At 36.3% G+C, this 22,517-nt stretch overlaps 2 protein-coding genes and 1 long non-coding RNA gene across 6 annotated transcripts; 1 reads left to right on the forward strand and 2 right to left on the reverse strand.

Moving 5' to 3' along the window:
* Positions 1–293: 293 nt before the first annotated feature.
* LOC124831612 (uncharacterized) lies at positions 294–1,049 on the reverse strand. Its single transcript, XM_047305662.1, has one exon. The coding sequence runs from the start codon at positions 1,047–1,049 to the stop codon at positions 294–296; it is 756 nt and encodes a 251-aa protein (XP_047161618.1).
* Positions 1,050–10,963: 9,914 nt separating this feature from the next.
* LOC124831642 (uncharacterized) lies at positions 10,964–21,564 on the reverse strand. Of its 3 annotated transcripts, XM_088092832.1 has the most exons (5): positions 21,284–21,557; positions 19,389–20,694; positions 18,374–18,643; positions 17,344–17,499; positions 10,964–11,261 (listed from the first exon to the last, which is right to left on the reverse strand). In XM_088092832.1, the coding sequence occupies exons 1-5, from the start codon at positions 21,289–21,291 to the stop codon at positions 11,142–11,144; spliced, it is 1,860 nt and encodes a 619-aa protein (XP_087948958.1). In that variant the 5' UTR covers positions 21,292–21,557; the 3' UTR covers positions 10,964–11,141. The 3 variants fall into 3 exon arrangements, with proteins under 3 accessions (XP_087948958.1, XP_087948959.1, XP_047161672.1); XM_088092833.1 differs by lacking the exon at positions 21,284–21,557 and having other exon boundaries at positions 19,389–20,702; XM_047305716.2 differs by lacking the exon at positions 10,964–11,261 and having other exon boundaries at positions 17,356–17,509; positions 21,284–21,564.
* LOC148196963 (uncharacterized) lies at positions 11,160–15,889 on the forward strand. 2 transcript variants are annotated; one of them, XR_015780241.1, is made up of 2 exons: positions 11,160–11,289; positions 12,324–15,889. It is a non-coding gene; the product is annotated as an uncharacterized LOC148196963 (long non-coding RNA). The 2 variants fall into 2 exon arrangements; XR_015780240.1 differs by having other exon boundaries at positions 11,243–11,289; positions 11,413–15,889.
* Positions 21,565–22,517: the final 953 nt, after the last annotated feature.

Here is a 22,517-nt window from a genome sequence, read left to right on the forward strand (position 1 = left end):
AAGGAATGTGTTGCCCCCGAATCAAATAACACACAACAAGATACACCAAACAACAAACAAGTACTAATAATGAGGTTACCTGAACTTGCTGCTTCAACACCAATGATAGCATAAACTCGACCGGCCGCTTGTGCTCGGCCACCCCTTCCTTGTTGAAATCTTCCAGCGTTTGGTGGTCTCAAAACTGCTCTCCTTCCCATGTTACACTCACTCTCTATATGACCATTCTTTCTACACCGAGTGCAAAATTTTCCTCCAACCAACCGAGGACATGACGATTTGTAGTGAGGCCCTCAGCAATTAAAACATGCCATTGTTCCTTGCTGTCCAGACTGACTGACCAGACCTGATAGCTGAGAAGATGGAGGGCGAGTATAGGGAGTTTTCTTCGGACCCGTACCGTTTCTGGAAGAGATCGGTCCTCTAACAATCTGTTGTTGTTGCTTCTTCTGTTGTTCTACCTCAAGTATATTCTTCTCTAACACCTTGGCCCTCTCCACCATTGGAGGAAAAGACTTAATACATAGACTTGAGATCAGCAGTTTAATGTCACTTCTCAACCCATTTTCGAACTTTCGACACTGCCACTCTTCATTGGTAGCCATAGTATTAAACCTCACTAAATGTTTGAACTTATCTATATACTCAGATACAGACATTCCTCCTTGAACCAGTTGAAGAAATTCTACCTCTTTAGCGAACCGAACGCTATTAGGAAAGTACTCTTCATAAAACCTACTCTTGAATATCTCCCAAGAGATGGGAATATGAATTCCTTCTAATATTAGCTTCATGCTATTCCACCAATGACTGGCTTCCCCAGTCAATAGATACTCGGTAAACGCCAGCCTATTGTCATCTAGACACCTCTTTGCATTGTAAATCCTCTCCATATCACGTAACCACTGATTGACCTCATCTGGTAGGCACTTCCCATTAAATTTAGCCAGATGATGTTGAAGAAAGCTCTCTAAACTCCATTCGGTCTGATGAGTAGCAGAGGAAGAGGACGTTCCAATTGTATTCCTAGTGGTGGATATGATCTCCATGACTTGCCTTTGAGTCGCCTCTGAGTTTGCTCTGGCAGCCTCCAAACTTTGTAACGCTGCTACATTCTATTGTACTAGGGCAGTGTTCTGTTGCTGCAGAGCTTCTATCACTGACTCTAACAATCTGATGTTGTCAGGTGTATCCCTATCGGTAGGTTGAGGAGGAGGTCTAGGTGCCATCTTCTCTGATTAACAAAGAAAAATAACCATCAGTTTTATTCAAAAGAGTCCAAAACACTCACTAACCGAACACTGAGTACACAGCAAAAGCATAATATACTCATACCCTACAGTATTCTTAAGGAATAAAACTGTTCTAATACCATTAAATGTAACATCCCAAAAATACAGCATAAGCCATATCCAGAATATTCACATTTTAACAATATTACAGTTCAGTTCTGAGATTAAGAAGTACAGTTCTGGCCGAACGACCTTACCAAAATACTACAGGATTTAAACTTTACAGATCTACAGTCTAAACCGAACGGTTTCCAAGATCACCTGTACCGAACAGTTCTACAAAATAGAAGCAGCAATACTAACCGAACGGTTCTAAGGTTCGGCCTTCACTTCCACTTCTACCAGAGCTTCTTTCAGCAACTCTTCTCCTTCTGCTCACATCCACAGGATGATCATTGCAACAGGACAATACAACCGAATGGACAAAACAGACCAGACAGGAAAAGTACAGGGTAAGCTTATGTAATTTAATTAATTCTATAAAACATGCATTTCACATAAATTTGATATACAATCAAATAATTAATCATGAAATCATCAAATCATACACTTCCAACCAAAATCATATCTCAATGCATGCAATGACCGACCACGTTACTCTGACTGTCCGAACTGTATGAATTATGTGTAGCTACGACGTTTTTGCACCCGAGTGATGTAATAACTGAGATATCCTCAACAACTGTCACCCGAGGTTAGTCCGTTTCGCCCAAATTCACCTTATGGTCTAGGACCTCCTGTCATTCCCACACATGAGTTACCCTTCTCTACGTGAGAACGAGTAATCACGGAATATCAGGATAAACGCCAGCTAAGCTTTGTCCACATTCATACTTTACCATTCCAATACCATTCATGAGATATTCCTCCTTGGAATTCTCTTTTACATCCATACCATTCCATTCATATCACATTTCCATTATCATCATACTTTAACATTAACACATTCAAACTGAATTAAGACATAACCCATTTCCAAAACAAGACCGAATGAACGACCACCTTTAAAACTAATCTAACAGCACACTTAGGGTAAGACCAAGCGGTCTTCCACTTGTACACAAAATAGGACCGAACGGTCCATGTGAGATAAGGGTCATAATCAGCCGAACACTCTTGATAATATTTGGACGTTTACTTGTAACTCAACAGTTACTACAGAACAGTAATTCACTGGACAGAAAACCTAAGAAGGTAACAAATACTAAAGAATAACTATGATTTTAGACTTAACAAAAATTATAATAACTTTTGGTGGAACCTGAGAATTTAAACTAAACCCTCCAAACTTTTGCCGAACACTATCAACTTGGACCGAACGCTTTGGAGTTTAGCCGAACACTCTTAAAACCTAATGCAAATATATTAAGAAATATTATAAGACTGAACACCATTGAAACTGAGCACTTGGTTTATGACCGATCACTACTGAGACCGAATACTGTTTAACGCAGAATATCCGAAGAATACAGAATCCCATAAAGAACCGAGAACTAATACAATACCGAGTATTAACAATAATAATTAGTTTTAGTCTAAGACCGAACACTAAAGAGACCGAGTGCTATTCTCAGATCTCGTACTGTAGAGACCGAACACTCTAGCTATATATATATATATATATATATATATATATATATAACCGACCATGGAAACAACCTAACATCTATTCTCATACTGAAAACGACTATCATATTGATTTACTTAACTCATTTGAATATTCTGACTAAGTGGATATAGAAAACTAAACATAGCTAAGTATTTTAGTATAACAACCTACCAACAGGAGACCGAACGGTCATTAACTTAAATTCTCTTTAGAAGGAGAATCCAGTTAAGACCGAACACACCAAAGGAAAACCGAACGGTCACGAATGACTCTCGGTTGCAGTTTACATAATTCTGTAGATTATTACAGAATCACTCTCAGACTATATTCCTACTCATTTCATGGCTTTCATCAATTATCAATACTTCCAAACACATATGCAATATTTCAACATCAACCAAATCATCAATCATAACACCATTCCAGCCATAAACAATCATCAAACAAGAAACTTAATTAAATTACAAGCTTCCCTTACCTCTTACGTAGCCGAATATAGCTCACCACTACCAGAACCTTAGCGTTCTACAGTCACGCTTTAAGAAACTAAATCAAAATGAAGACTATAAATACTCAGAATAAGATGATCCACTCATGCAACAAGAAATCTGGGTTTGAATGTGAAAGAAAACAAACGTTCTAAGGAGAAAGTAACTGAACAGATTAAAACCTCAACTTGATCGATTTAAATGAAAGCCCTTGATGTTGGGAGAGTTCAAACGTGATCGGATTGTTGATCAGGAGAAGGAAAAGACGAGAATTCTTAGAGAGAAGATGGAGGAATCTAGAGAGAAGGAGGAGAAAAATGAGGTTCAGCAGTTTGGAGAAGAAGGGTGCATGCAGAAAGTGGGACCAAATTTCAAAATTTCAACTTAAATACCCTCTGTACAAATCGATTGGTCCACTCTCTTGCAGCCACCTGTCTTCCACTTCCTGAGATTCATTTTCCCTTTTATGGACACATGGTTTCCACTATGTTGGGGAATTTAATGACCCTGATACTTGCAGAGCACACTTGGATCCCACTAAGTTGGGGAATTTAATGGTTCTGATTGTAAGCCATCGACACAAACATCACACAACACATACCACTAGGCCAAGCTCAATTTGCTTGTATATCAACTATTTAATATTCATTTAAGTCATTTTGTTTTACCTATTTCATATTTTTCCCATTTTAATTCCAACAATTAATTATTTCACCTGTAATTAACATGTACATGAGACATTTATCCCACTACACTAAGCTTTGGCTAATTAAACATTATAGTACTTTTATAATTTAATTATAAACAAACAAGACTCTCATACAACTCATTTGTTTAAAGGCGTCTACTACCAGGGTCTTACAAAAAGTTTTAAAAAGACTATTCACCCCGCTAGTGTTTTTTGTGATTTCAGTTGATATCAAAGCTAACCTTAGGGGTTAGTTCTTAACAGAACTTGAGGAAATGATCTATATCATAATTGAAAGTAAAGGATATGCCATCAGTCATCCTCTTCTATTAAGGGGAGAAAAGTTCAATCTTTGAAAACAAAGAATAATTACATTCTTTGAATTATGTCATATTGACATATGGAATATTATGGAAAAAAATGAAACTTTATACCTCTAAATAGAGAAGGAATGCCCTTACCCAAAATTTTTTGTCAGACGATAAAAAAGCAAGGTATCTCCTGAACTTCAAAGCCAAAAATATACTATCGTGTGTGTGAAGATGTCTATGAAGAGATACAACAATATAAAAGTGTCAAGGATATGTGGGACGCATTGATTGCCACAGATGAAAAAGAAGAAAAGGACAAAGAAGATGAGGTAGTAAGCATCTTAAAAGATCCAAACCCATTTGAAGAAGAAGACAAAGGGGATGTTTCAATTGAAAAAAAAAATGACGTAAATGATTTCATTTTGTGTGCAAATAGATTTTAGAGGAGGCAAAAGTGGCGTGGGCCCAAGGTGGGGGTATAGGTTTAAAGGAAAATAGTGCACATTAAGGATTGTATAAACGGGGAGTTTAGGCTATATGGAAGAAAAAAAAAACAAACATAATAATAATAGAAAAAAATATATCTCCAAGGGTTTCAAATAATGATTTGGGGGTTAAAAAGATAGGAGAAGATATCTTAGGGTTTAATTCTATAAGAGAAAGGGGTAGAAAGCCATGAGGGAGTGATGAGTCAATATTTTCCTTACTTCACTTAGCTTATTGTACTACATTTAATTAGAGAATTGTGCAAGAATGTTCGTTATTTCCCCAATTTTGCTATTTGTGCTTAATTTGCTCAATAATTCTTATTTTAATTAATTTGAATTATCTAAGGCTAATTATTGTCATTATGAATTGTAGGTAAATTTTTGGAAGTATATTTTTGGACATTAAAGGGCTGTCACGTCAACAAATACTCTTGACATAGGTGTTTTAGATTAATTAGATTGTAGTTTCATTTTTAAAGCACTTTCTGGCAGAATTAGCGTTTGGGCTGTTTTTGGCCATTTTTGGGAGTGACCCAATTCTAATTTCTGACCTAGTTTAATGTGCCAAGAGGGGGGGAGACCTCCTAACTCTCCTCATTCAACATTTTTGCGTTTTTAGGGTTCTTAGAGAGCTCCTCATCCGAGGTTTTTCGTTTTCTTTCTTCTCTTTGTATTAAACTCGTTTTCTAATTAAATGTAATCCCGTTTTTGATTTCCTTCTCTATTATCTTGCTCATTTTTGTTTTCATCTTGTAACTGCATTTCGTTTTGCTCTTCCAATTCCAATTTCCATTTCGTTTTCCTCCTTGCATTTGCATTTTGCTTCTGTTTAGGAATTTCGTTTTAGGTTTTTGCATTGCATTTTGTTTAGTTTTGCTAAATTAGTGTTTGATGTAGTGTGCGTTTTTGGATTCGTTTCTGTGGTGTGTTTCCTGGTTATTTCTCGTTTTTGCATTCTACAATAATTAGAGTTTTGTTTAATGGAAGCTTAAATTTATGGGTTGGTGATTAGGGAGATTGCATTGCTTCTCTGAGATTATTGCTGCATCATTCTATTATTCCTGCACAATGTTGAATTTGTTTGTGCTGCAATTAAGGCATGCTTAGTGTCCTAAATTGTGCTTAATCTTTGCTTAGTTGATTAGGGTCATAGTTGCTTAATCCGTGATAGCGCATAGTTGATTGTATGTGTGTCGTTTATGAAACTGTTTAATCCTCCGCTTAGTTGGATTAATTCATGTGGATTAGCGGTGAGAAGAGGGATTAATTATAGTTAACCGCGGATTGGAAGCTTTGCAATCAAACTGACACCAACTTGTCTATAATTCGTTTTTAATTTGTGCTAAATGTTGTGTCAATTTTCAATTCGAAACTATCCACATAAGCACCCCCCACCATGTGTTCGACCTATTGCTTGAACAATAGTTTGGTCCTTAAGAGACGACCTAGGGGTCATTCTCCTAGTTATACTGCATTTAATTGAACATTAAATTTGATTTGGATACGGCCTCGATTAGGGAGGGTTGTTGAACTCTCACAGAATAATAGTTGGAAGGCAAACATGAGTAGAGAGGAGGAGGCCTTTCAAGACAACAATGAAAAGGAAACTTGAAGGGACAAAGTTCTTTTGTGGGATTGAAGGTAAGGGGAGTTCTATGCATTCAATAGTGCATCCTGCTCATGTTAGAGTGATATATATTCCTCAAACTTTGGCGTATTATTGCATGAATGATAATTGGTATCAGTTCTAGTGTGTTGGTGCATGTTAGATTCGATTTAGGTGTGTTAGTTGAATTATGTTTAGGTTCCAACAACTATTTTCGTGTGGGTTTAGGTGAAAACTTGGATACAACAAGACAAGTGTGAGTCTGGGTCGTCCAGGGATTTGTGGTCTTGTTTCTCGATGAGCGTGGTGTCTTGAGGTTGCGATCTCTTTCGGAGAGAAGGGTGCTTAGGAAGGTGATTTGGGGGATCACTTTGAAAATGAATGGGAAAAAGGGTTGGTGGCTATGCCAAAGGGGTATAATGTGGTATATTTATTTTGGTTAAGTATGGGCCAAGTGTGAATAAAAGTGTATGAAGACATGCATGTTCAAATGTGAAAGGAGAAAACCATAGTAAAGTGGTGGACCCACGTGGGGTCCACTTTGGAATTGACATGAGATGCCATCATGTTTTGGTGTTTGTTGTAAAAGAAGGGTGTGATTCATAAGTACTAAATTGACTTATTTAAGTGTATGGTTGACTTTGTACTTCGGTGATATTTTTTATGATTATTATCATTGAGTATGTCCTTTGTTTATACTTCTTTAAGTCGAGTTTGTACATTTCCTCTTGCGAGAGGATAGAAAGGTGAATATCTTGGTCTTTAAGAGGTGGTGGAAGAGATGAATCTCTTCGTCTTTAAGAGACGATGGAAGAGATGTGTCTCTTCATCCATGAGGGGTGGTAGAAGAGACTGAGATTTAAGTGTTGTTGTTTCCTCTTGTGATGGGGTAGAGAGGTAGGAATGTTTCGTCCATAGGGTTCTGGTTCATGCTGAGGTTAGTGTAGATGGAAGCAGCTTGCAGTTTTTATTCATAAGCTTTGAGGAGCAGAGGAGATAAGTTTGAAACTAGGATGGAGAACCACTCGAATCGTTGTGTTATGATAAACAAGATTGGTGCGGTGAAGTGTAGAAGAACACATACATTTATAGAAATGGTAGGTGTGCCTTTAATTGGTAAGTGGTGTAAAGCTAATGGGTTAATAATGACTCCATCTAAGGGAATGTATGGTTTGGTATCATATCGATTATTATAGTCTTAGTATGTACTAATGATATTTGAATTGATAGAATTGTAGTAATAACTTAAAAACTCACTTATAGATATTGTATTAGTGTTTTGATGTTTATATTGTTAGCTTAGCCTTGTTTGTTTGTGTTTGTGCGATGATCGTATAACTCGTGTTATTATATAAGAGTAGATGATGTTACAAATAATCCAATAAATACTTAAAGAGAAGAGATTACGAAAAGAGTGGGGTTTTATTTCTCTTAGGTTATTTTGAATGTTGTTGACTTTTATTATATGTTGAACAGTTTACTGTTTTTAATTCGGTCATAAACGATTGTTTCAAATTTTCGTTTGTGACAGTTTACTTTTAGGTTTAATACCCAATTTTGTCCTCAGTTTGGTTCGGAAATCTCAATTTAATCCCTCATTTTAAAAGTGTTTGAAATGAGTCTTCTCTTTTAAAATTTCGAGTCAAATTAGTCCCTTCCGTTAAATATAAGCAGACGGAGTTAATGGAATGATGATCTGGCAGTAATTAGTGATTAGGTGTCAAAACACAACTGTCTGCGTGCTTACGTGGTATTAAACCTTAAATTTATATATGAAATGGCGAAAACACCCTCACACATCCACCTTCACCTCACTCGCTACTCACTCACACTCATTCTCACTCTCTTACTCTTCTTCTTCGTCTCGTCTTCGTCACCTTCGTTTCAATCACACCTTCTTTTTCAAAATCACATTCTAGGGTTAGGGTTTCCGCATTATGATGTGAAGCGATAGCACGCCTCGTCCACCATCTCCTCTGAAACCCTCCCCTTCGCCGCGATCTCCGCTCCTCCTACCATGGGAAACTGCTGCAGATCCCGGCCGCCGTGGCCCGCGAGGATGTCAAATCGAGCTTCTCCAATGCAGACCACCATGGCAAGCGCGGTTCCGGGGCTGAGGCTGTCAAACAGAAGGCGCCGATCACGGTCCTCGCTGGCGTGCCCAAGGAGAACATCGAGGACTGCTACCTCGTGGACCGCGAGCTCGGCGTGACTTACCTCTGCATCGACCGTGACACGCGCGAGCTGCTCGCTTGCAAAAGCATCTCCAAGCGGAAGCTCAGGACGGCTGTCGATGTCGAGGATGTCCGCCGCGAGGTTGCCATCATGCGCCACCTTCCCGAGAGTCCCAGAATCGTGCCACTCCGCGAAGCCTGTGAGGACGACAATGTCGTTCACCTCGTTATGGAGCTCTGCGAGGGGGGTGAGCTCTTCGACCGGATTGTTGCCCGCAGCCAATTTCTGAATAAAATCCTTTCTTCCCCAATTAAAAAATCATTTCTGAATAAAATCCTTTCTGCGATTTTGTGGTTTGTTTCTGGATCTTCCTACGAGAAGACGAACTCAAATTCCTAAACCCCAAATTCAGAAGCCCTCCAAAATCCCCTTATTACCCTTCCGTCTTCTCCTGAATTCCCACCACAAAATCCAACAAAGACGACAACCACAAAACCCCAAACCACAACCGCTTCGACTTACTCAAACTCTCGGTAACCCTTACCGTCATCTCTGCCTTCCCTGTAGCGAAATCGTCCAGCTCAAAAGAAGGATGGGATGGGAAGCTGAAGCACATAATCAAACCTATTTCTGTGAGATTGAGACAGTGGTTCTGGTTGTTTTGAATTATTCGAGAGTTTTGAGGACCAATTAAAAAAATCTAAATTTTTAATAAAACCCTATCTTCAGAACACGTCAGGACGCACACAAGCAAATTATAACACGTAACCAGTAACTGATGCCAGATCATCACCCTATTAACGCCGTTTGGTTATATTTAACGGAAGGGACTAATTTGACTCGAAATTTTAAAAGAGAAGACTCATTTCAAACACTTTTAAAATGAGGGACTAAATTGAGATTTCCGAACCAAACTGAGGACAAAATTGGGTATTAAACTTTACTTTTATTTACGATTTAATTTAATTTTATATTTTCTTGCAATGAAAATGATTTGTTTGTGACATTTGAGCGGGATGTTACAACATGCACTTATCTTTTTGAGCAACTTACTCATCAATTGAATGCCAATTTTTCTCAAAAAGAACTTGGACGCTTGACTATTTCTTAGGCATAGAGATAAATTATTAATTCTTCCCCTCATTTAGTGGTTCTCGTGACCTTTTGCGAAAACGTAGATGATTGATGCTCATCCTGCCTCTTATGGCATCTACCTACAAACTCTCCAAGATTGCTTCTGCTTCTTTTTCTTGTCGACATAGTCTCAGTTCATTGGAATCTCATTGGACAACAGTCAAGTGCATTCTTCCATATCTTAAAGGCACTACTTCCTATGCTCTCTCTACGTGCAACTTCTTCCTCCACTCTTTTCTCCATTACCTCCATGTGTGATGCTGATTGGGCATTTAATGTGGATGACAAAAAGTCCTCGTTAGGTTTTACATATGGAGATTGATGTCTTCTCTGTTCGTGTTCTGAGAGGCTTGATTGAAGCATTTTGGACTTTTACAATTCAATCATCTAAAAATTACATGTTTAGGAATTCAAATAACAATGGATTAACCAAAGATTAGTCTAGGAAGTCAGATTAAAATTGGTGAATGTTTTATACATTAATTTTCTCATGTACAGATTGTCTTATTTTTCTTACAGCAACATCGCTCTTTCTTTCCTTGACAACTATCAGTGAAAAAAAGTATATTTATTTGAGTGTAGTAACATAACTTGAATTTAGACGCCATTAAATTGTATTAGTATAGTTGCCTTAACCAATGATATTAAAATATTTCGAACATTTGACAAAATAGATCTGTAGTTATTTATATAACATGAGAATATTCTTAGGAGAAAATATTTGTGGAGTGTTTTATATTTCATCTTAAAGCACCTAATGAACAGATCTTTAATTTGAGGACTTCAACAGCTGCAAAGCCAAAACATTAAGGAGAAAAAAGTGCTTCCAGCTCAGTTTTAGAAAACTCTTACCGGTGTAAGAGTTTTTTCTTTTTTTTTTTTAAATGTAACCGAATTTGGATTTAAGTCGGATTACGTTAATCCTTTTTAATTCAAAATAAGTCTACAAAACTGAGATTTTTTTTTTTTTAAAATAGTTCAACCACATTAAATATAATTTTAAAAATGAAGATCGCGAAAAGAAAACTCGGTTCAAAACCAGTTTTACTTAAGAATTAGTTTCAAAACCTGTTTAAATATTAAATTAGTGTATGATCAGTAACCTTTTATAATTGGAAAACAAACCAATTTGCTAATTGATAGAAACCGGTTACACTATTGAGTTTTATCCATGATTTGAATTTGATTGTGATTTTATTTAATTTATCCAATTTTCTTTTTTTACATCATGAATTACATCAGAATCAGATATTATTTCAAGAACCTCCACAGCAGGAAGGAAAAGAAAAACCTTTGAAAAATTGGAGGATGATCAGCTGTAGCTAAGCAATTACCATTAACACCTTCCATTCACGGAGCCACCAATCCCTCAATTGCATTGGATAGAGACTCTGCCAAGTCAGCTTTAAATAACAGTGTTTGCAAAGCATTCAGCACATCATATTCTGGATCAAGTCTTCGCTGCCAACCCTAAGGAGGAGACAGGAACAAGATGCAGGTAAAAAATAATTCATGTTTTAGCTTAGAGCTCTAAGCTTTCAAGATAATATAGATGCACAGTCCTCTACATTGTTTAAATTTTAACCATTGTCATTGAACATCTATCTAACATGCAATATAGATGCACATTACTTTAGATCATCATCAATCATAAGATGGTTTGCTCAACAGCAAAACGATCTCCAGACATAGATGGTAAGTAACTTCGGGAGTTTATATAAACTTGTAGAGTGCCTGAAGATTTGTAATAATAAAGCACATAGGCTCCAATACACTTTCATTCACCATTTTCGCATTAAGTGTATCCTCCCTTTGTAATTTTGCAGTATTATCTATAACCACGTGTTTCTCTCCCCACAGATGTTGCATCATCATTCAGACTCCTAAAACCTTTTTCAGTTGTTTTACAGATGTCATAAGTATCCATTGAATAGAGAAATAATGTGCTTTTAGGGCTATTAACTGAAAAGTTGCAAATTGAACAGCTTTACGTATTTGTTCATCCATTAGACATTATTGAACAACTAATCTTTTCCACCATCTAAATTCTTGAAGCATTGCATTGGTTCAAGTCATTACTTGTTTCAAAAGTTCTCCCTGATCTCACGAAGATATGATAAGAGGTTTATAACCAACTCCACATATCTAAATCATATCACATATCTTTACAAACTCCATATTTTCAAATATATTTGAAGGAAATGATGCTCGTATTAAAAATATAAGCAACTTGTTAACCAAATTCTACTTTTATGTTCATAGTCTGTGTTAAACTATAACAGAAAGGGATTAAGTCAAAACAACATTTAAGTTGAAACCATGTGTTCCACAGACAGTACATGTGTTTTATGTATATTGAGAAAATGAAATTAATACAATAAATAGAGATGTTGTATCTTCTAATAATAAATAGAAATTTTCCTAACTATACATTTATAATCTAGACATTCTTGATTTTAAAACATTAAAGATATTCCAAATTATAAACAGAGGTTGTGCTTTATTTCTATACTCATAACACTCCTCTTCAAGTTGGAGTATACAGGGTATGTGCTCAAACTTCCTTGGTCGTCTCAGAGACTTCGTGAATGTGTCTACCAACTCTTCATTAGGGTTGACAAATATAGTGTTGATGACTCCAAACTACTGCTTTTCTCTAATGAAATGAGAATCTGCCCCAATACATTTCATCCTTTCATGAAAGATGGGTTTGTAATGCTGCGTGGTTGTCACATACAAGGTACATTTGAGAATTTTCTTCAACTTTAAGGTCTTTGAGGAGTTGCGTTGGCCATAAAAGCTCGCAAGTGACTTATGCCATTATCATGTAATTTGCTTTTACACTTGCTCTTACCACAGCATTGTTTCTTACTTTTCCACGATATGAAATTACCTCCAGTAAGAATACAATAACTTGAAGTGAAGGGTCTATCACTTAGTGACCCTGCCTAATCAACCTCAAAATGTCCAACAATTAGAATATTTGCTATAAAATTAGTGTTTTTTTAGAGGGTTGTCGGTTAAGCAGTGATTGACTTTTCAGCGGTCAGTGCACATGCTATATAAACGAAAATAACTGTTGTAAAACTACATTCTTTGTGTTCAATATACACGTACAGTTTCTTTCTCCTCTGTTTTTACTTCAGTACCTCGGTGTGCGCATCTCGTTCTTGGTTCTATTGTTCCTTGTTCTTCAGTAACTCTTTATTACCCTAGACTGGTTTTTATACAACAATTGGTATCAGCTTGGCCAGTCCAGTACTTAGCTAGGAATGGCAGAGGCTGTGTTCTGCTCATGTCATGAAAGACATGGAAGAAAGACTCTCAAAAAGAATGGATTCTCGTGTCATGGAATTAGCCACTTCTCTACAACAAACCTTGACTGCTTCCTTAAAAGACACTTCAAGATTAAACAAGGTGTTAGGATGTGGGGGTGTCAGTTGTAAAAGAGGGAGTCAGAGCTGCTATAAATAAAGCTCTCGTAACTCTGTAGAGAGCATTGAGTGAATTTGTTGTAAAGACAGGATTTTAGCATGCAGAGGGAGGTTTTGTTCTTTTACTGTGAATAATAGAAAACACATTCTTTCATTACAGTTTCTACCTACTGGTAGTGTTCTTAGTTAGGTTTCAAACCCAAGAACCTAACAAATTGGTCCGACCTGTCATTTCGAAGTGGGGGATGAAGGATCAAGAAGTAAGCAAGAAACTACCGGATCCAAATTAGGGACAAAATGGAGGGTCATATAGAAGCGGTGGAACTAGCTGTGGATGGAATGAAGGTCAAGACAGAGGCGTTGCGCCAAGATTCGGCAGCAATTAGGAAAGACTTGCAAGAAGTCATGAGAATCTTGGGTCAATCTGAGATCCCCTTAAAGATTTGGTCAATACATATGCTAGTTGGTCATTTGATCAAACAAACTCTGTGCATATTTCTTTTGTCATTATTTTTTTCCAAATAAATTGACAATCAATTTCTGTGTTTTGTTCTCTTTTGAAACACTGGATTTGATGTAATGTGGAGAGCATCTTTATTATCACAATATATCTCCATCGTTTGGATTTTACATAAGTTAAGCTCTTGAAGGAATTGTTTCACCCATATAAGTTCATAAGTTAGTGATGTCATTGCCTTATATTCAGCTTCAACCGTCAATCAAGCCACTACATTTTGTTTCTTACTTTTCTAGGAGATAATATTTCCTCTAAGGAAAACACAATTTCCAGTTGTTGAGCATCTATCAATAAGAGAACCTGACTGATTAGCATCACAATATCGAGAGACCTGAATGCTTCCTTTATCTTCATATAACAAACCTTGCCTTGGAGCATTTTTTAGCTACCTCAGAATGCAAATGATAACATTCCAATGGCCAATACATGGAGCTTGCATAAACTAACTACTCTAACCGCAAAAGATAGGTCAAGTCTTGTAATAGTAAGATAGATCAATTTTCAAACTAAGAGCATGCATTTGATAATTGCAGAAATGCAAGCAGTTGATCATAAACACCATTAAAGCCTGACCATACAACTCCTTTGAGTTCCAATGCCTCAAAGCAAGGAAGTTCATGAACCTGTGGAACCTTCTGTAATGGTTTCCACAAGAGGAAGAGGAAGACAAAATACTAGAGGAGGACATGGAGGTTGAGGACGTACACATACTATAAAAGGATGAGAGAGGTTGTGGGTTCAACTCCCCCACTAACACTTGGGAGTTATAAGGTTGGCTTGATGGGTTTGGAAGGAAGGGTGAGAGAGGTTGTGACTTCAACTCCCCCTACTAACAAAATACTAATAACTAACATTAGTCGATAAAAAATAAAAATAAAAAAGATAAAAAAAAATTGTAAAAGGATGGGTCACACCAAGAAAACTGCTTTGCCATGCATAGCTTTCCTAACTAGACCTCCAATGTCTCTAAGGCTGAAACTGCCGACTCCAAATTTCCTGATGAAGAATATCAAGAGTATGAGGTTAAAATCTAATAGCTTTCTGCAATCATCTACGACTCCCAATACATCAACAACTTGCATTTCTCAATCCATGGAAGGTCAAAATAAATTCATGGATAATTGACTAAGGTGCTTCTAATCACATCTATGGTAATACCTATTTGCTCTCATCTCTTTGTTTAAAAAAAACGATCAAGTCATAACCTTGGCAAATGACTCTAAAATTTTCTCAAAGGGAGTCAGTCAAGTTACCTTTTCTCCTTCCCTAATCTCAAATTTGTCCTTTTTGTTCCTTTTTGTCCCAAAGACTCTACTACCAAGAACATCTTTAGTTCTTCAACTACAAATTGAGTTTCGGTTGTGAAAGACTTTAAGCCTAACTCAACCCCACAAAACCGACTTATAAGGTGAGGTTTGCACCCCACTTATATACTATAAACTGGACTTATCTCTAGTCGATGTGGGACTTCCATCACACCCCCTTCACGCCGAGGTATATACATCTTGAGCGTGAGACTAAACATTAATGGGTGATCCGATAACAGCCCGATAGCAAGTGGAACAACATGCTCACAAACAACAAATATCGCTAGGATAGGCTCTAACTTGGCTCTGATACCATGTTATTAAGAAGTAGACTTTAAGCTTAACTCAACCCCACAAAACCGGCTTATAAGGTGAGGTTTTCACCTCACTTATATACTCTAAATTGGTCTTATTTCTAGTCGAAGTGGGACTTCCAACAATTCTTAATCTATTTAAGGGATGCAAGCCTGTTTTAAGAGTCATAGAGATATAGGATATCATTTGAATAAATATTCTGAGCTTTCTTCTAAAGAGAGTGACAGGTTTTAAAAGCTATAAGGGAAAACAAAAATTGCCACAATAGGGCATACAACTGGAAATCAACTTGCTTCTAGGAAGCACATGGCTTCCACCTTGCTCAAGGTGGTCATGATGACCTTGACCAACAAACCACATTTCAACCGATGCAAACCAAAACAAATAATTGTTTCCATTTAACTTCTCCAAAGTAATGGAGGGATTTCAAGAATATGAAACCACAATTCTAGTAGACAACTCTGACCAGGGGAGAAGAAACACAACAAGGACAAACAAAAACCCTAGGGTGACTTCTAACAAGGATGACTATGAACCATGTCAGAATGAAATTTTATAGCCAAAACGGAGATAGTGAGTTCTAACAAGACTAGAGACAGCAACGTGACTGAGTTTCGGCTAGTGAAAGGCAGCACGAGGGTGTCATGCACCTAACTGCAACAAACTTAGGTTAAGTACATGGTAACACGTGGAGGACATCTAGCTTCCGGTACCGAGGGTGTTGGCAACCACTCGAAAAGGTGCTCCAAATCCGGTGGTGGCCGGCACCAAGCAGCAGAGGTGAAGATTGTGCCGAAGATGTTTGAGATAGGTAGAGTGGGATTGACCCGCTCTAATACCAACTTAAGATTAAAAACAAGGAAAAAATAGATTTTTTGGGTGCTTAAAAGTCCCCTCTTATGATCTTCTATTTATAATGATAGACATCTGATATAATGGGAAGATGAAAGATTAAAAGACTATCCTAGAGTACTAAGCACAAAACTAGGTACAGTTGGAAGAGGTTCCCAACACACTTCTTACTTTAGGCTTAATGATTACTCTAACATACATAGATTTAATAATTATTCTAACAATGGTCAAGTCGGTTTGTTGTGTCACCCAAAACAGAAACTTTTGAAAGTTTACATGTTAACACTTGAGATTAAAAACCAAGCCTATAGAGGCTTCAATGAAAGACGAGAATCAAATGAAAGTAATTTCAATCTAAACAGATGAAGTGGAGGTAAGCTACATGGATTATCCAACCCAAAGTCATTTGATTGGATTAATTACCAAAGTTACAAAGATATTATGTGCCATGAGATCCCTCTTGACGACTTTCTCTGATACAAAAGTATTTAATTCAATCATTGGGTATCCTGCATTTTCTTGTGGTCACACATCCATCTGAACATTCTCATTTATATTACTACCAATGTCTTTAATGAATCTTTATTTTTAAGAGTCAAGTGACATCATTCATCCATGGGGCTGAATATGGTATGGCTGTGGCGATATCCCAAAATTGAAAACCTAACTGCTTTTGTTCTCTAGCCTACATAGATAGTTGCCAAGTTCTTTAGGTTTTATGTTTCAGTTTTCATTTTTTGCAAAAATTATTCTAAGAAACGTAAAGCATTCTAACCATGTCATGCTAAAATGGCAAAAAAGTAAGCTTCGATCTCATGTTTAAAGATAATCAACAGACCATCTCCACTACGGAACATCAAAAAAGATGGACACTACAGAACATCAAAAAAGATGGACACGCAAAATAATAGTTTACACCTGATGATGAAAAGTTTTGTATTTCTAAACAAATATTCCACCATATGCTCCAGAAAATCAAATAATCAGTTATAAAATAAGTGAGATAAATTTGAACCATATACCAAAAGCTGCACAAAATCTACATTACTCAGGTTTTCGTTATTCATTTCATTTATAAAGTTGTCAAGAATACTTCGTAGAATAGTTGATTCAGAGACCAAACTTACCTCCAGAACCAATGTGGTCACTATCACAGCACAAACATTTCCATCTATATTAACTTTACAGCGTCTAACATGCTCAAGCAATTGTTCCATGCGATCAGCTGTGCGGATAGATTCACCTTCGGGAGACCTCCAAAGTTTAAATGATCTATCCACCTCCTGTTAAATTCTAAAGATTTTATTCAGAAACGAAAAGTAAAGGCTTCTGTTGAAGTATGTATAAACATCAGTAGTCAACTGTACAACAATTAAGGAGATGCAAGATAATAGACTATACATAGACTGATAGGCTCTGGTTAGTTTACAGAAGGAGGGAAAAAGTGTAATAATATAACTGTCTTAACAGTTATGAGAGGGGGCAGGAAAAGGTTGTATAAATAGCCTTTGTTTAACAGAGGAAGGGTTGTTGACCATTGATGTAAAGAACAGGTTCAGAGTGAACCTTGTGAGGGAGGTTATGCTCCCAGTCTATTCTTTGTACAGACCCATTCTTGATCAATAATATTGTTGTTTCATTCATTTTCTGGTTGTTCTGTGAGTTTGTGAGTGAGTTCAGTTAGGTTCAATAGTTAGGAACCTAACATAGACTTATTTAAAAAATACAATCTCTTTCATCATATTCTTGAAGATTATGCATAAAACAGTGTGTAAACAAATGTTTTTGAGACGTACTTGCAGACTCATACAAGGAGTGCAATTAACATGTATTTTTCTCAAGTATTATGCAATCCTCACAAAAAGGAAACAGGTTACATATAGCAAGGCTATTTTTTCTGATGATATTCATAACTCCTGAGCCTAATTACTTATTAGACCTTTGGGAAACACAAATGTCCACAACTTCAAAGCATCAATCAACTACAGGGTTTAATATGCAACTGGTGATCAGAGGTTAACTAATGGCCTTGTTTCAGACATAGGATGGCAAATGAAGTATAAAATTTGTCACAAATGTAAATGTAAAACAAACCAATCTTCATCAGGTTATGTGGTAACAATTTATCAAGATGTTAATGTAAATCAATATTCTTACCTCAACAAAAGATTTTGGGTCTGGGCAATTTTGTTGTTTGGATAATCTAAGTGTGCACTCTGCAGCTGCACGTCCATCTTGGAGTGCAACAGCCTTAAAGAATTCCAGTAAATATTCTCTTTCCCTCTTCGAAAGTTCAGTAATCATGCCCACATCAAGGAAAATTACATGAGGCCTTGACTTCAAGAGTGATATAGGTGACAATTTACTTTTTCCTTCTCGGACAAGAATATTTCCAGGATGCATGTCTGCATGGATAAAATTATCCATCTGAAAGAAGAGATGTATCTAAGTGAAGACAATTCATAATTTCATTCAAATGATCATCTATATCTGTAAGATAATAAATTATCAAATACAACATATAACAGTAAGGAAAATGGAGAATCATTATGGATCTCTGTGATGCTCAAATGCCTTTACCCAAATGCCTTAAAGAAAAAAAATGTCAACAAAACATTCATTCAAATGAAGATCAAGAATCTTCTCTAGCAAAATCCTCAAAGAATCCATCATGTATTCCTTGACAACTTCATTTATAGTCTTAAAAATTCCAAGCATATTACAACAATGAATTTCAGAATGTTGCAGCGATGTTTGCTTCCTTTATATCTTGATCTTCCCCTTCATTTATTTTTATTTTGATGAAAAACATATTCATATTATACTTATCAGATCAACGTAATCTAAAAGTAAAACTAAATGGTGGTAATTGGTTACCAGCACTATTGTGGTCACTGATAGATGGAGCTGTTCCTGAAGACATAATGCTCTTCTCTCTAGTGGAAAGATCAAATATCAAATTATTGATTACCACCCTCTCGTTCAAATTTTACATTCTCAAACTCAGACAATACCAAAATCAACTAGAATAAATGTTAGGCACTAAAACATAGTATCATTCTATAATTTCATGAACTATCAACAAAGAACTAAATCTGAAACAAAATTGGTCATGAAGTTATTGAGGAAAATAAAAAGAAAGAAATTGCAAGGGGAATTCCAAATATTTTACCAAAAGCATCTTCAAAAGAGCATGTGTACCAATATGAGCAAGGGCACTTTTGAAATGTTCGTGTCCTTCAAGATGGTCAACGTAGTTCAAAACACTTTCACCCTGTTCAAAGGTTTCAACCAAAACAGAAGGGTGCACGAGGGGATACAGAGGCAATGGGAATGAAACATCTTTCCATCTCCGGAAATTATAGATAAACCGACTAAGATGGGCGGCTTCCCTTGAAAGATCAACTTGAGACATCATAAAGACGGCAAATTGCTGTATGCTTTCGTCTAATCTCAGCCACTTTAAATTTGGTACAAAAGACGAAATTTTGGCAACAAGATTAATAAGGACAAAATCCCTCCTAATTGCTTCAGAAACCCCTGGATGTCGGACCTTCACTGCTACATCAACAGGCTTGATTTGCTGACCAGGGAATTTGTATCTTAGTGTAGCTCGATGAACTTGAGCAATGCTACCTGAAGCTACTGGTTCCTCCTCAAACTTTTCAAATATTTGATATAATTTGCGGCCAAATGCATTTTCAATACATTTTCTGCTATAGCTAAATTTATGTGACGGTGCTTTCGTTTGAAATTCTGCAAGTTCATCACAGAGATCCCTTGGAAAGAGGTCAGGTCTGCTTGCAGCCCATTGACCCCACTTGATGAACGCGGGGCCAGCTTTTTCAAGTGTAACACGAACAACATGAATCCATGTTTTTCTAAACTGAGTGCCAAAAGAGTCAACAAAAGGAGCCATAGCTATGCAAGGAGAGAACAAAATCACCAAATAGACAGCCCTGAGAAACAAGATGAAAACCTCAATGGCCGCAAAGAGAGCTGTGGTTAAATATACACGTCCATCTTGCGCATGCACATAAAACAAATCTCTTGTTGGAAAGAATTCTGCTTCTGCCCATTTTCCTTGTGTCCAAGCAAGCTCTCCTATTATGAAGGCAATCAAACCATGAACAACAAAATTTGATTTGACCATAGCCAAACTTATCACACGGGCAATTTGACCTATTGGTGGCAGAGCTGGCCCTTGATGGAAACACATCCTGTTCCAAACAACTTGACAATGATGGTATTTTGCATTATTTGCAGGGAGGGTATACAAGTTCCTAGCCTTGCTACTCATAAATATATTAACCTTCGATTTAAATAACACGAAAACAGATTGTCTTGAGTGAACATGTCTATAGTGCGAGAAAAAATTGTATTTTGAGTAAGGGGACCCCATTGGATGAAACACTTCGAAGCAGGTTGTCTTGTGAATAGCACGTGTAAACCGTCTAACATTTCGACAAGCAAGAAATCTGCACATTGCATTGCATAGATATCATTCACATTATCAAACTAATTAAAATAATTTAGCCATTCATATGCTTATATTCAAGATTAATTCTCTGAACCTCTCACTGGACGTGCCCACCAGCTTTGCACAAAAACAATTGTATCTATAAAGCAAGTGAACAATCAAAACTCGGAAATCATCAGGTTTTAAAATTCTAAAAGAAAAGGAAGATTATTACATTTCGAAGTAAATTAGCTTTAGTAAAAATGGGAAACTTCTAAAGCAGAGTTTATCTGTTTCTCTGGAACCTTTCAATATAGATCCATGCAAACAAGCATTAAAAGAAGGGTGCCTTATAGCACCACTGAAAGAAAGATACCCCACTTTGAAGTTACGGTGTTACCACTACGAATGAAGAAGTACAGTAAAATAAAACAAACTGAAACATCAAACAAGAACATGCCTATGAGCATTGATATCTTTCGAAGGAAACAGATAAGATAAAGCGGTGGCACTACTGAGAATATTATGAATTTTATACGTTAAATGAAAGCATATAAATGTTGAAAACTCAAAGAGAGAGCGTTATTGAAAGGTAAAAGGTGATGAACCTTGACATGGTGACGAGGGTTTCTGAAGAGTAAGGTGCAACGGTGCACACAACATCCTCGTCCTCGAACGGTGAGCCTTAAGCGGCGTATGGCGGCATGTGTTTGTTCAGAGACCGGAAAAGTTTGATCCAACTTGGGGAATCTTTGAAGGGTATTTCCTTTTGCACCGCGCTGTAAATTTTAAAATTCCCACTTTACCCTTTATTGTTTAAATGACGATTAGGGTTCATGGCTTCTATGAAGTATTTCCTTTCTAACCGGATCTATAAGGAGTTGTTCCAAATTTGAGATCAAGATTTCGGTATAACCATTTGAAGACCAATATATTGAAGCTAAGGTGGATAGTTATTTGTGTAAGCATAACGAGGGTTTAGTTTTCGCACACCTAGGCTTTTTTTGGTTAAACTATTTTTGGATTATACTATGGATAGTACCATGTGTATGAGTAAAGGTGAAATAATTGTATTCTTTCAAATTGTATAATCTAAAAATTGAATATAGTATTTCAATGTATATAATCTAAAATATTGTTTTTACATTTTGAATTGAATAATATACAATTGAAGTTTCGGACTATTTAATCCAAATACAATTTTGAAGACTCTACACTCTGGAAGCCAATTTTTTTGGAATTAATGTTGAATTTTCGTTTATGATTTTGAACTAAAATATTGTATGAAGTGATTTTTGGACTAAAATATTATATAAAGTTGATATGTTATCTCAAATGGATAAAATGTTTAATATTGTGAAATTTGAGGCAACGAAAGATGAATTATCTAAAGAGAATTACATATTGAAGTTTTTTTAATCGATGAAGTAAGTAAATATGTTATTGTTTATTTCAAAAATGTGATAATAAACTTATGTTTATGTTGTAATATATATATATATATATATATATATATATATATATATATATATATATATATATATATATATATATATGAATTTGGATGTAAGATGATTTGTTTTAATGGGTTCATGATAATAAAGTTTAGATTTATAATTGTGATATTGGGTTGTCTAATATAGTGAATGAACAACTAGGAAAACAAGACATATATGTTATTAGGACGTGGAAGAGATGATATGGGAGATAAAAAAAAAGATTTCTACCTCATTATTTCTAGAATAAGAAAATGTGATTGTTCATTTAAGTTTTAAGGTGGGAATACGTAATAAAAGATGGAGGACTATAAAGTAATGTGGGAGAATCATAATCATGAGTTGA

The sequence above is a fragment of the Vigna umbellata genome, chromosome 6, assembly GCF_029865625.1.
Source record: "Vigna umbellata cultivar VRB3 chromosome 6, Vumbellata_1.0, whole genome shotgun sequence".
Classification (NCBI taxonomy): domain Eukaryota; kingdom Viridiplantae; phylum Streptophyta; class Magnoliopsida; order Fabales; family Fabaceae; genus Vigna; species Vigna umbellata.